Source organism: Amborella trichopoda, chromosome 6 (genome assembly GCF_054954075.1).
Source record: "Amborella trichopoda isolate Santa Cruz 75 chromosome 6, AtrichopodaSantaCruz75HAP2 v2.0, whole genome shotgun sequence".
NCBI lineage: Eukaryota > Viridiplantae > Streptophyta > Magnoliopsida > Amborellales > Amborellaceae > Amborella > Amborella trichopoda.
Genome location: NC_142341.1, coordinates 38743674 through 38758593, shown reverse-complemented (window position 1 = coordinate 38758593; position 14920 = coordinate 38743674). Strand labels below are relative to the sequence as shown.

The window sequence follows — 14920 nt, the reverse complement described above, 5'->3', positions numbered from 1 at the left end:
AAAATTTGAGTGAATTAAGTGATAATAAAGTTGTTTAAATTCATATTACACATTTTAATGGAATGATGGTGGATAGTGAGCTAGGATAAAGTATATTTTTATAATCATTAGTAGATGACATGAAGGGCCAAGATTTATTAATCTAGAAGCATCTTCATACTTAATGGTTAGAAACTTATAAATTCCCCCTTGAGCCTTCATTTCACATATGAGTTCACATCACCCTTTCTCTCTCCAAAAGTGGTACGCTATAATCTCTCTCTCTCTCTCTCTCTCTCTCCTCCCATTGTGTGGCATGCGCAAGCTTAGTCTCCTCTTCTTTTCCCTCTCTAAGTTATCTTCAAAATTAAGGTGAGAAAAAACTCCATTGAAGTTTATTTATTACTCCATTAATAGTAATCCAAAGCTCACATGGATGATCTAGTTTTCAAACCTTCAACAACTGAGTAAGATCTCTTTCTTTGTCATTGGTCCATTTAGTTTATCCGTATTCTAAATTCTCAACTACAACAATATTTTTTCATCTTTTGATGATTCGATCATTGATCCTTTGAATCTTTTTTTATTTCCCTAGATCCATATAGTTGAAGGCATCTTCTATGCATATTTTGACATAGTTTCCATGAGCTTTTCTCCTTAAATTTTGGAGTAATTTTAGCTGATATTTCTCTGAGATTTTCATGATCATATCAGCCCCTTAGATCTTTATTTTGATCTCTTGAATTATTGTTTTGATAAGAGGAGACTATATTGAAATTTTGTACCCCGAATTGTGAACTAAATTGAACCGATTTTGTGTTTTAAGAACCCGATTTTCTCCAATGTTTTTCCTGCTTGGTTTGATCTTTAGATATCTACAAATCCTTCCATGTATTAAGTATGTATTAGAAGATGTATGGCTTCTCACTTGTTAGGTGATGAATTGACATGATTTTGAGATATGTCATCGCATGTCACCCAAAAGCAAATAGCTAAAACCCAAGGCCGTAAACCGGACAGTCGAGAGCTCTGATTGGCTTCTCATAGTCATGAGGCATTGCACACTTGAACATTAGTATGTTGATGTAATGGATATCATATTGTGATGAGTTAATTGATGCATATTTTTGCCTTATAAATTTGAGTGGTGCAGAATTTTCAAATGCACATTATGCAAGTGTAGTTTGATGATTTCTTTTTGTCATTTGTTTTGATCATGTGTAAGAGACCCTAATTAAGTTGTATCATCTCATTTGAACGTATTTTTTAAGTCAATAGATCGTTGTAGTTATAGTAACTTTGCTATAATTTGATTTTGTAAGTTGTTTTCTTAAGTTTATTAAAAACTTTCGAGTTGTATTGTCTTGTATTTTGTTTATATTGTAGTCCAAGTCAACAGAATTGGTTTCTATATACTCTCAGACATGACCCAAATACCCACTTGGGTTCATAAGAGACCTGGGTGAGCCAAAACCCAACACAACATTCAGTGCTTCTATAACCAGGCCATGGAAATGGTGCTTCTATGACAAGGCAAGTGTAATGGTTATAAGGATAACATTTTTTAGATTTGGGTTTTGGCTTGATTGGTTAAAGGTGTCCGACATTGCAACTACTCTTTTAAAGTTTCAAAGCCCTTGCTCCACTACTTGGAACTAAAAAAAAGGTGGATATATGGTTTTGCTTTGATTGCAAAAAGATGTTCACAATTGCAATGCTAGGTCCCGGATCCCAAGTTCGAAACCTAACGGCCAACAAAGAGAAAGATTTTAATTTTGAAATAGGTGTAGAGTCTCTCTCTCTTTTTAAGTCATTTCTTAAGACGGTTTAAAAAAGTGGTATGTCTTTTAAGATAATGTCAAATCTACATTGTTTTTGGATAAAGTAGTTGGTGTAATTTAATCCAATTTCATATTTACAAACAAGGTTGCATCCTTATATTAGCTTTTTCTTTTTTTTTTATTTTAATAGTAACTTGGGATGGGTGAGAATGAAAGAGGATGCTGACCCGAAAAGGGAAACTGAACCCCGTTTAGTAACTGAAAAAACAGGAGAAAACAATATGTTTTATCAGTTACTATATTTTTCCTTGTCTAGGAATAGGGAAAAGTATAGAAATGTGGAGACTTGCAATAGGGCTTCGCTTTTCTACAATTTTCCCCATTTTTTTTATGAAAACTACAGCCCACCCCAATGGATACCACCGATTTCTCAAAAAAATTAGGGAAACGTAAGAACCATTTTATCTCCTTTTTATTTCTCTAACCTCACGATCTCTCTCCCTTATCAATCTTTATTCGTCCAAGCTCTAGCCCAAGCTTTTTGCCGATTTTTACATACAGGTTACCAAGTAAGGGTTTTGAGTTTCCAACCAGAGTTTTCCACTTCTACCTTGTTCTCAAGCTTCAATTTTCTCAGATATCCTTTCTAAATTGCAAAACATACTCTACTTATGGGGTCTATTGATCATGAGGAACCACTGAACTCAATCACCTGGTACCATTACTCTTCAGTTTTATGTTGAGGTCTATCCCGTAGAGGTAGTCAAATTGGATCAATGATCGATTTCTAGGTTTCGTCGTATACCTAATTGATTACTTCCAATTTCAAACTCCACTCAAAGGTAAGGCATTTCGCATTGTAAAAATAAGAATAAGAATAACAAAAAGAGTAAAAAGAATAAGAAGAAATACTAAGATTAAAAAAGCGAGGAGTTTGATACGTGTCTAAAATATAAGGAAACTTTGCTTATAATAGCTATCCAACCAATAAAGGACACAATGACTTGTGAAATATGAAAATATAATAATAATAAAAAAAGAAACATAATCCTTGGGGTGATAGATGAAAAATGGACCCGGATGAAGAGTGTTAGACTTCAATGAAATATGTCCCCTATGAATATAGCTTTTCTATGGTCCTAGGTCTGAGACTCTCCTCTCTACATAGCTCTTAAACCGAGAGGACTTTTCACACCTAGATCATTTCCTCTCACCTGATCGGTGACTTTTTTTGTATAGGGCTACCCGTTTCAAGTTGCCTTATACTTTTGTATAGAGCTCCCGACCTGTGTGTGGGAAGTATATTCATATTTTTGTATAGAGCTCTCGGCATGTCGCAAGCCTATTTTTTTTGATCGATTGTACTTCTCTCTACTTAACAGAATAAAACAGTAGACACTTCAAAAAACAAAAGATATATAGGTTTTTTTTATGGTCCTAGGAATCACAGGGTTGTTGCTTGTGAATCTAAACTGGTATGTCTACACTCAATCAAGTACAATAGCTTCATCCAAGTTCTCCAAGTTTATGATACACCAAGGACTTAAGATACATCACTGGGGATTAAGTGCACATTCTTGTTGACGGACAATGGAGATTAACCACATCCTATTGAATGTCTGTCATTGGTAATTGTGGTTAATCTTGCCGTCTACATTCAGAATAAACGATGGATGATAATACACCATGCATATACCGGTCCCTATTAATAACCATAAACATAGATAATACATCTAACCTAAACTTATCTAAAAAGTTGTCCAAGAGAAGCCCTCTTCTGTTGGGGGCCTTCTCATTACACCTCTAGTGCCATGTCTACTTGTTCCCTCTTTCATCACATTTACATGATGAATTTTCCCTTTTGTTGTTTCAATCGCTTGGTCTATAATTCAATTTCCATGTCGGAATATATGAATATACATCACATACTGATTCAGCTGGTGATTCTAAGGTGATTCACAAATTTTCAAATCAAGCAAATTGTCCGAAGTGGACGTTTCACCGGAGCAAACAAATGTATAATTTCTCGTGCGAGAGTACTCTCTTGCGAAGATCTTATAATTTATTAATCTCAACGAAAAGCATATTTTTGTCACAACTCACAAGATCATGTATAGATCGATACTGAGACCATAGATGTGCTCTTCAACGTTTTCTTTATATTCAGTAGTTCTTTTATTTTGTTGGTTACCATTGTTTCTGTAAACTTTCAAAGGATGAATCTTCTTTTGCAGTACAAGAACCATTATTTTGCTAATGACAAATGGAAAAATAGAAATTAAAGGGATAAATATAACTTGGTGCAATTAAATTGGAATTCCTCCTAGCCAACGGCTAAAAAATGCAAGAGCTTCCCGAGGCTTGTATTCGGGGACCGTGTGTCCTGCTCCCTGTACCACAAGCCAAAATGGTGGGATTAATAATAACTACCCACTCATTTCTCTCTATTTTAAGAGGAAATATATTCCAATTTCAATTTAATCTTCAAATATCGAAATAATTGAAAGCATCTCTGCAAAAGTACAACGAACCTTTATGGTGATAAATGTGAGGTTGTTTTCATAGCCTTGAGTGAATCTGTATAACAGCACCTAGAGTGAGAGCCTCCATTATTTGAACTTTTCCTTATTTTTCTAAATAATTTTTCGAGGTTAAATTCAACACAATTAAAGAATGTTTCTCGTAATTAGAGTTTAGAGGTCTTTGCTTTAAATATGCAGGAACACAAGCACTTTCCTTGAGCACACACCTAGGATTTTAGAAAGTTTTTAGCCAGAATAAAGATATTACCATTTGCCAGCATGGTACGTTTGCATAATGTAGAGCCTACAGGCCAATGGTTTTTTTTTATATGGGCAAGGTCCAGTCAAATAACTTTTGATATAGATCTCGGTGACAAAATGGTAGCTTTTAGTTCAGTACGTGGAAATCATGAAAATCATATTTTTTAGAAACAAAAAATAAAACTTAAAAGGAAAAAAAAATCTCAATGCTATTTGATAAGATAGTACAGGATGCAGACCCTCCGGAGGGGGGGGGGGGGGGGGGGGGTGGGGGCAAAATAGACCTTTTATCCACACCCTCTAAAGACTTTGAGGGAATGCCAAAAGAAAGTAACAATTTGTTTCCATAAATTCAGAAATATGGATCACTAAAATGTGACTGTAGGAAATACTAATGGAGGTGGGAAAGAGGACATACCCCACAACCTGATCATTAAGGTACCAAGGTCGCCATTCATCTGTTATATCATATCCAAGAGATCGTGTCCAAGCTTCGCTCCCAGTGTAAGGAACGCACATATCATGGTCACCACTGCCAAATACAGTATTTGATCTTCTTAGAATGTTATGTGCGTGTGTGTGTGTGAGAGAGAGAGAGAGAGGGCGAGAGTGCATGTGGCAATGCACATATGAAACTATGCAATGCATTTCTGTAATGAAGAGGAATCACCTGTAAATGAGGGCACGGTATCCCTTAGCTGTCAGATTTTTGTGATAATTGATCATGCTTCCAGCGTCATGCATAAAGCTGATACGGTCAGTACATATCTCCCATGATCCACTAACCTTTTCCTAAGAGAGAGAAAGAGAGAGAGAGAGAGAGAGAGAGAGTTAATGGTTACCAAAGTGGACTCTTATGAAAAATATAAGAGAAGAATCCAGAATACCGGCTGGGCATGAATGGCTTTCCTGACTCCTTCATCGTTCAACCATACATGGGCAACTTCGTCATCCTAGTATCCAAGAATCAAGATAAAGGCGTGAGAGTCAAAAGGAATCAATCTCAAAAATTTGAAGCATTTCGCTTAAAATCCAAGTAATGTAAAGCTTCTTTCCTTCAAATCATTTGCAACAATGAATTTAAGACAAGTCCAGAAAAAACTGTTGTACCTTCTGCAAAAAAAGAAAAAGAAAATAAAGTCCAAGCAACCTCCATATCTACATGTTGCAGATTTCTAGAGGTATAATACTGTTATTTATGGAATTACATGGACTAAGAAGGCATATGCTTATTTTGACCAAGTTTGTGTTGCCTGCAACTGAATCAGTTCACATTTTTACTTTTGGTAGCTGGTGGAACCTTCAACCTTAAAGAGGGCAACATGTTCCTTCCAATAGAGTTATGTGCTCGAACCCAATGGATGAACCGTGTTAAGCTACAATAGCAACATATTTCAACCTCTCTAACCTTCCATTTCCATTAACAACTTACATTTTCAGGAGAAATGTTAAGGAATTTAATATATGAAGCTTAGGACTACACAAATCTCTCATGCATGAGTCTGGATGTCCACAGGGTATTTCAAGGTTGGAGCATCCATGGAGATGAGGGCACATGGTTCTCAATATCATTGTGACATCTCATTTAAAGAGTTCTTGCATGGAGGTGACAGGGGATCATCTTGCCTACGGAGGAAACTGCTGAAAACCTCTACAACCATCATAAACAAAAAGGTGATGTGGGATGATGTTGCTTGAGACCTCTAGATGCTCAAAAAATTCCTCGTGGTGACCCATTCACCACCACTAAAAACCAAAGAAGGGTTTCACAGGCTGAAATCCACTTCCTCCACTTCTCCCATACTCCATTTTCCTCATCACAAAATCTAAAGGGCATCAATCTACATAATCGTTGCCTTTTTCCATGCCAACCACACATGCAATCCCAGGCATTCCGTTCTTGTGTCTTGAGTAGTACACTCATGGGTGACACGAACACTATAAAAAATCTGCTGACCCCTCACAATAGCTCCTCCCTGTTCTGCAAACGTAACACGTGTGCCAACCTTCCTATTAGTCTATGTCAAACCTCTAGTTTGAGTCTTGAATTTGCTCCATCCTTTCTTCACCCCTTAAGATGGAGTATCAGGCCTCCAACCAAAAATAAAGTCCCAAGGAAAGAAGATCTATGCGTCATGCCTGAGCCCATTTCCAAATGCCTACACTAGCAAAGACCAGAATACCAACCGCCTTTCTTCCATCTTGTTAGAAAATGAAAGATGAATCCAAAAAAAAAACGGAGGATGAGCAAGGAGATCCTAGAAAATACAAGATGACGTAGGAGAATGTTCATCTGTCTCAAGGCCCTTCGACATAGACTACAAAAAGCTCTTTTAAAACTAAATGACCCTTTTACACTTCGGCAGATATACATGTACAAAAGTGCCCTTTGAGTGAAGAAAATACAGTGCAAACAATGTACAAAAATTAAAAAATAAATGTTTGCCCATGCCTGTGTGCATGTATGTGTGTTGTGTTCGAGTGTATGTGACAATATTACCCATTAACACATCTTGTCAAACCCAATAGCAAATACACTGCAAGATGGCTGTTTTTGAGTTCTCTAACCAAGCTGCAACTAACACCCTGAACCCCATGCCCTTGTCAGCCACAATAATTGGAACAAAGGATTCCAATGGTAGGAACTGTAGGTGCATGCTCAGATTATCACTTTGTGCAACCAAGACAACAAATTGAGCAAGCTCAGATACCATATGAAAGCCATTGAATAAATGTGATGCTAAACAAATGAAATGAATTATGATATATCAAAAAAAGAAAAAGAATGAATGAAATAAACCATGAAGAATGAAAGGAATACAACTGACAATTACAAACACTAGAAAGGGCAATAGTGAAAGCGTGGTTCCCAAAAGATAGGACTCTGAAAGTGTTCAAGTCTACCAGGTGAGCTGCTGACACAAGCTAGTTAAACTAATATTGTGATGCCATGGCTCAAAAGATTTTGCATGGCTATCAATAGTAACCCTGAAATATGAAGTGGTTATCGATGTGATTGTGGATTCAGTGACACTAAAATATGCTATAGGTTGTTGCATAAACGACAAAAATTCAGTAGAAAAGAAAAGATAGACATTACAAGTGGGGACATGACAATTTGGAGCGAAGAGGTCACAAAACCAAGATGAAAGTACAACTCTTATATAACTATCAATTGGGGCACAAACACAGATGAATTACTTTGGTGTCAGTTATTTAAGCCTCCTTCTTCACCTCTTTCACTGGCAAAGGATTACTCCCCAATCCATCCCCCGGTTATTTTCCTCCCTCCAGCCCTACCCTTGGCCTAAGCCTGGCATTCTCCTTTGGAAGGCTTCAACCTTTACGCTCCTTTGGACTGTGTGGATCGAGCGTAATCATCGGATCTTCCAAGGAAAATACCAGTCTACCGTAGTTTTGTTTGACAAGATCAAATCTCTGGTGACTTTTTGGGCATAATCCAACCATAAAATTTTCAAAGGAAGACACCTCTTGGCCTTTCACCATGACTGGCTACCTCTCCTTAATCTCTCGCACCACGGGGTTCCCCGAACATCCCACTGGACTCCTCCTAACCCTGGAGCCATCAAGTTCAATTTTGATGGGTGTTCCCTGGGCAACCCGGACCGGCCGCTATTGGTGGCTTGTTTCGGAACCATGAAGCCCAAATCCTGGCTTCCTACTCCAAACACATCAGACATTTTGACTCCCAAACAGCGGAAGCTCTTGCTTTTCTTGAAGGCCTTAGACTCTTCGACCACAGTTGGCCCTCTACCCTTATCGCCAAAGGTGATTTGCATAATGTCATTCGCGTGGCCTCTGCTTCCATCCCCTACCCTTGGGCTCTAGGATACATCTTCGAAGAAATTGCGCACCTGTGCTCGGGCCTTTTGACTTCTTGGAAACATGTTTGGCGCGAAAGTAATTCACACACAGACACTCTAGCGAAAGAAGGTGCTAATACTTATGTCACTGAGTAAGTTTTTGCAGCCTCAGTCATCATTTCCAACTGAAGGAGTGTCCAGCCCCTTCGACTCTTCCTTTTTTGTATAGGGCTCCCCTAAGGTGAGCCTCATTTTTTGGATGTACACAGTCCCCATTCTTTTGGGGCCAAAGTTTGTAACAGTTTGTACGTTATACTCAATACAATGTTAACATTCTAAAAAAAATAAAAAATCTTTAAGAAATGCTTATTACTTACAGTGCAGGGAACCAAATTTTTGCCAAGCTGCGGCCAAGTTGGAACTAACCCATCTCTAACCGGAGCTCTAAGGGGCCAAGCCCTCCCAAAAATCCTTTTCCTCACAGGAAGGGGCCTCTTAGATTCACCTAATAGCCTGAAACTAGAAGGCAAACGATTCTGATGGGATCCAACTTCTTTAATTGCACTACTATGAAAGCAAGGCTCGAGGATGTCATATATATTTAGATCGCTGATTGCTCTATCGACTTTGCTCAGCTTGCTCTCACAGTTTTCATTGGAGGGATTCCAGTAGCTCCCATGGCAAGCTTTGTTAACATCCTACATAGGCAAGCATAAAATTAGATAATAAAAAACCACAACTTGACAAATGAAACAGCAATGATGAATAGCATCAAAGGGATCACTAAGAACCTGGTAAAGATCATTTGATATCAGGCCCATTCCATGAGCAAACGGTACAAGGGCATCACCATCAAATACTGTATCTGTGACTCCATTACCCACTATATAACCCTGAAATAATCGCAAGAGTAAATTTCAAAGTTTTAGGCAAACAACTAGCAGAAAGATATATTATAATTGGCACCAGAGGATGAGATGGTAAAACTGAAAGGCCTCACCTTGAAATTTATAGCAGGTTTTGCACCAGTCTCAATTCCTGCCACACATAAGAGGAACTTGAATCAGGAAAAAAATGTGTTCGAATTGTTTGAGTCGGTTAGTTTTTTCTTTCTGATTAGTTAATGTTTTCTGATTTTAATCATTACTTAAACCACACACCAAAAGAAATTGATATATATCCAGTAGTACGTACCTTTAACTATTTCAGAAGCAAGAGTTGGTACATATACTCCACCATACGATTCTCCAGAAATGTAAAATGGATTTCCAATGAACTCTGGATATTGCTCAAACCACTGCTTGCAAGAAAAATAAAGCCGATTAAAAGTCATCTCCATCAATTTTTCATATCGAACATACATAGTTATTATGTGTTCCTTCTTTTGAATTTCATATTTTCATTTGGTCATCTCTGAATTTTAGTGAAAGAATAAATCAACCTTCAAGAGAAATTTGTGCGAGTCAGAAGCAGTCTTCAGATCACCCGTGCTGTAATCGTCCAAAGTCTCCGAGTAAGAAAGCCCAACACCAGCAGGGGAGTCCATGTAAATGATACTTGAAACCTAAAAGAAAAGCTTAATATTTTTTAACATAACAATCCATTTCTTCATCCGAAAATCAAACGACATAGAAAGTAGCAAATACCCACTAATGAATTATGTCGATTAATAGTTTAATTCATCTAAATCAACACTTTGCAAATGCAACAACTAAAACGTAGAAATAAAATGGAATCATTAAGATTCAGGGATTCTACCTTTGTCCAACTATATGGATTGAGATGTAGACGTGGCAAGCTTCCAGATTTATTAGCCAATGCAAAATTGAATGGGCCTGTGGATTATTCACAGAATATGGTTATATGTTCCCAAGCAAAAGCCAAACAAGAAGAGAGATTAGAATAAACATAGGCAGTGCAAATTGCTCTCCTACAAGAGAACTCGATGACTGCTACTGCCATATGGAAGCAATAAAAGAACTAAAAATTCCAGAACCAAAATAAAGAATGAAGACATGGTTTCACTAACTCCGCTACTCCTACAATTTCATTTCCATCTAAATCAAACAGACAACACCCACGACTTTGAAATTGGAAGAGATACACCAGATAATCAAGAATACAGGTCCACAAAAAATGCAACCTAGACATTATTAGGTAAGACATAGTGTACTTTGTTTCATCAGATAGCAAGTTGAAGTTTAGTACTTTATTGGTTTTTTTGCGTTGTTCCTTGAAAAAACATGAAATTTTCTGCCAATTGAGACCACTCATCTAAAATACAGAAATAAGTTTTTATCGCAAAATACAGAAATAAATTATTTATCAACCCAATGTATCATCTTTCCCATGCACAAAAACAACACCTAATCCCAGTCAAACAAAGAACACGAAAACTGATCTCAAGTTGAGGTCATAAGAGATACTAAAATGCTCACAAGATACAAGCAAACTCCTGTAACTGTGCAATGCTGATATCAGATTCAAAATAAGACAACATAAACTGCAGCCATTTCACAGCCATTCACTGATATAATGAGTCAACTTAGTGAAGGTATCAGTCCTAATGGAAAATCCATTGTTTTGAGCTAGTCTTCTTAGATGATATCAGAAAAAAATTACAGAAATTTGTTGAAATTACCATGTTCATACACGAAACCATCGAAGCTAGAGCAACCAGGTCCTCCATTAAGCCACAAAACAACAGGATCCTTAGAAGGGTTCCCTTCAGATTCCACAAAATAATAGAACAGATGCCTCCCATGATTTTCATCTACTGTAACATATCTGAACCCAAAAGCCCGAAAAATAGAGAAGCAGATAATTAAGACTTTAAGAGAAACTGTGACACAGTGATGGCTCTTTTAATTGAAATTCCATTAAATTACCCAGCATAATGTTGAGAAGGAAGTGTGCCATTGAATCCAGGAAGATGGGTCACCAAAGCTTTTTCAGGAGCTGCTTCAGCTAAGGGACCATTCCAAACCAGAAGGCAAATAACCAGGGCAAACACTGTTACACTACGTGATTCAGCCATTGTTTCAGAGCCGCAATCTATCCCTGTCGAAGGAAGAGAATATGACGACTACCCAAAAAAGAAAAAACAAAAACAATATGATATCAATGTCGGGTAGTCATCAATGAATCATTGCAGTTGAGAGATGAACCATTCTCAGAGTTTTAATGAAGGAATAGAACCGGGCATAAACGGTGGGTATTTATGTATCGAACTGAAACTCCATGGCTTAAAGCAATCGGCTAGTTTATTGCTAACTTTTCGTGAGTGTGGCAACGGTTCGGTGGCCCGCCCATCGGTGCCGATGCCCATTCTGTTTTTTTTTCAGGTCGCATAAGGAAATCTGTAACGTTTTTTTTTTTTTTTTTTTTTTTTTTTGAACTTTTGATCATAAAAAATAACTCCAATAAATATTTTTATGTTATTTTATTTCAAAATAAATTTTAACCATATTTTTTTCTTTCCACCCATCAAAAAAGTTTTTGAGTTGAAATGATATAAAAAAATTTGTTGGAGTTAATTTTTATGATAAAAAATCAATATGATGCTTGAAAGAAAAAAAAGATAAAAATCTACTATAAAATAATACTTTGAATTAGGATTCTATACAAAATTTTTCAAAAAAATAAATTAAAAAAAACAAAAATGGTGTTTATACAAGGTATGAGCCTTATATTATTAAAGTAAGGTGCACCTCAAAATTATGCCGAAAATATAGTTTTGTGCTTGCAAAGCATTGCAATGATAAGAAATATATCATTGCCCCTAATTATGAAATTTAAAGTTTAAGGAACAGCTACGAACAAGAAAATCTCTAAAATCTTGAAAATAGATGATCCAGATAATACGTTCGAAAATAAATTATTTTTACGACTGAAAATTCCTTTTTTTTCATGTAAATGAAACTCGAGGACGAGATGATCAATTTGAGGATTTTTCAACATAGAAACAACCGATTTTTTAAATGTAACTTACTTGCACATTATAAGATTATAACATCTTATATAAACTTTTATCAAAAAATTATAGCAAGCCCTCAATATAGAACCACCTTTGCTCTACTTTTTTTTTTTTCAAACTGGGCCCACTAATCGGGCCAACTGTAACGTTTCATTCAAGAGAGAGAGACGCAACATAAGCAAAACAGAAACGCGTGAAATTGCGTGCGAGAATCTTCCTTCTTTGAATCTTTTAAAAACGATGTCATCATCGTTTAGAATAAGACATTTGATTGGTCACGTCTTTGCAACGTTCTTGCTTTTCTTAGAAAAGGCTGCTGCACTGCGCCTTTCCTTGGAAGGAAATTTAACAAGAAGGGGTAGGGAAAAAGATAGTTTTTTTTTAACCGGTCACTTGAGATTGACCATTGCTTTCATTCGGAAAAGTAAAAAATAAAAATAAAACTCGAGACGACACTTTACCCCAACTTAATTTTTTTCTCACTTTTTTTTCTAAAATGTATTTTTTTATGCAAATATCGCAATTAAAAAATAAATAAAAAAATACCTAAATTACTCTCTCTTAGTTTTATCCTTATCCACTCCTCTCTCTCCTCTATCCCACCAAAATAGGGGTCCTCGGTCGGGCAGTGGATCAAGTACTCTAACACTCTATAAGCGCGATCCGACAGTGGAGCACTCTGGCTTCACAGAGGTCCGACAATGTGTAAGTGCGGTCTGGCAGTACATGTTTAGAGTCACAACGTTATGGTAGTTTCCAATGGAAATCTAACAATAGAACTTTTGAAACATTGGGTTCTGGCAGTTGCAAAGGCCGGTGCGACAGTACTCAGTTTCGGTCCGTCAATGCAATGGTGCACTCTGGCAATGTGGTCCGAAAGTCAACGTCAAATCTGGCCAAATTGAATTTTGTGTATGGGAACGACATTTTCCGTCTAAAAATATAAACTTTTTTCTTTGAGGGTATCTACATAGAAAGTTTGTATTGAGAAAAAAAGTGAGAAAAAGTTACATGGGGGTAAGTTGCACAGAAAGTGTGGTCTTGGGGTTTTGTAATTCTCCCTTGGAAAAAGGTAGGTTTCGGGTTCGGTCGGATTGGTCCGGGTTGACCTAAACCCTAACTGGGATCCTACTTGAGTAGGTTTAGGTTGGATCTATGCCAATACAAAATGGGTCAGCTCCAAGTCAATTGGACGTAGTCCCGACCCACTAGGTCGGCTCAGATCTAGGTCTAAAAGTTAAAAAATAAAAAAATGTTACATATTCTATTGTACATAATTACTTTATATCTTATATATGAGTGCAGTTTGTATAGGTTCTAAAAAGTTAAAGTTGAGTGCACCTTCAAATAGTATCGAGAAATGTGGTTTCAATATTGGAAATATTTGTGATAGCCTTAAAATTTACTTTCATCTCTAATTATAAAATTTAAAGCTTCAAAAATAGTGTAGATCAAGCTGATCTATGAAAACTTGAAAATTGACTGTCCAAAAATGCATTACAAGATGCACTATTTCCAAAACTTGAAGTCTATTTTTTCTCATGTCCATGCATCTTGATGTCGAGATGATCAATTTGAAGATATTTAAGCATCAAACGACTTCTTCTAGTGAAATTCTCAAGATGCATTTTAATTTGATTGTTTAAAACCTCGACTCTATATAAACTTTTTCCTTTATATATACTTTATACATATGAATATTAGGTTGGCTCTGGTTAGGTTGACCCCGACCTTGACCCGATAGGGTCCAAAGTTGGACCCAAATATGGACCAGGTAAGCTCTAGGTCAAGTAGAACCAAAGCCAACTCTTCAGGTCTATTATCCATGTCGACACCACATACGGTTTGGGTCGACTTCCCACACCTAGAAAAAAGGTTATACAAGGCAACAAGGAGTTATTTCTATTAAAAAAAACTTATTTTGAGTTTTTAAATACTGTATCTTGTACTACATTTTTGGACTATCCATTTTTCAAGTTTTTCTATTACTTGTTCTACTTGATCTACAATATTTTTGGTATTTTATATTTCATAATTAAGGGTGGAAACTGACTTTTAGGTCATTTTTGCGGTTTCTTGTTCCAATGCATCTTCAAATTTCAAGGTGGGCCCTACTATAATTATTTGGGTTGACACTGTCTTTCTTCTAGTCAATTAATTTGGTGCTTACCCCTACACCGAGACGAGATTATCAAGAAATCCTCTTCTCTTCCTTCTCAGCTAGGTTAAATGGAAGGGTCTGTTTGTATAAGTTACCGACCTTATATTAAACGGTGTGTTTGTATAAGTTACCCACCTTATATTATACAGTACAAGTAAGGCGTATATTTAAATCTTGCAAGAAGAGATAGTGATGGTGTCCGAAGTTTTACGATGGCTTAAAAATCTATGTTCAATTTTAATTATATAATATAAAGTTTTAAAAATGGAGCAGATCGAATAAATCCATAAACATTTGAAAATCTTGAAAATAGACATTTCATATAACTGCTATAAGATGTATTTACTATGATTTAAAAAAAAAAATTATACTAATACATCTTGAGGTCGAGATGATCAATTAGAAAGTTTCCAACT

General features: G+C 36.5%; 1 protein-coding gene across 3 annotated transcripts; it reads right to left on the bottom strand.

The window, feature by feature from the left end:
- Window positions 1-3899: 3899 nt before the first annotated feature.
- On the bottom strand, window positions 3900-11477 carry LOC18437197 (serine carboxypeptidase 1). 3 transcript variants are annotated; one of them, XM_088870504.1, is made up of 13 exons: window positions 11256-11477; window positions 11009-11154; window positions 10126-10202; window positions 9809-9931; window positions 9562-9664; window positions 9368-9405; window positions 9159-9260; window positions 8745-9065; window positions 5431-5496; window positions 5214-5335; window positions 4962-5075; window positions 4292-4393; window positions 3900-4150 (listed from the first exon to the last, which is right to left on the bottom strand). In XM_088870504.1, the coding sequence occupies exons 1-12, from the start codon at window positions 11402-11404 to the stop codon at window positions 4294-4296; spliced, it is 1461 nt and encodes a 486-aa protein (XP_088726630.1). In that variant the 5' UTR covers window positions 11405-11477; the 3' UTR covers window positions 3900-4150; window positions 4292-4293. The 3 variants fall into 3 exon arrangements, with proteins under 3 accessions (XP_088726630.1, XP_020524709.1, XP_011624492.1); XM_020669050.2 differs by having other exon boundaries at window positions 4292-4351; XM_011626190.3 differs by having other exon boundaries at window positions 4292-4337.
- Between the last annotated feature and the right edge of the window lie 3443 nt (window positions 11478-14920).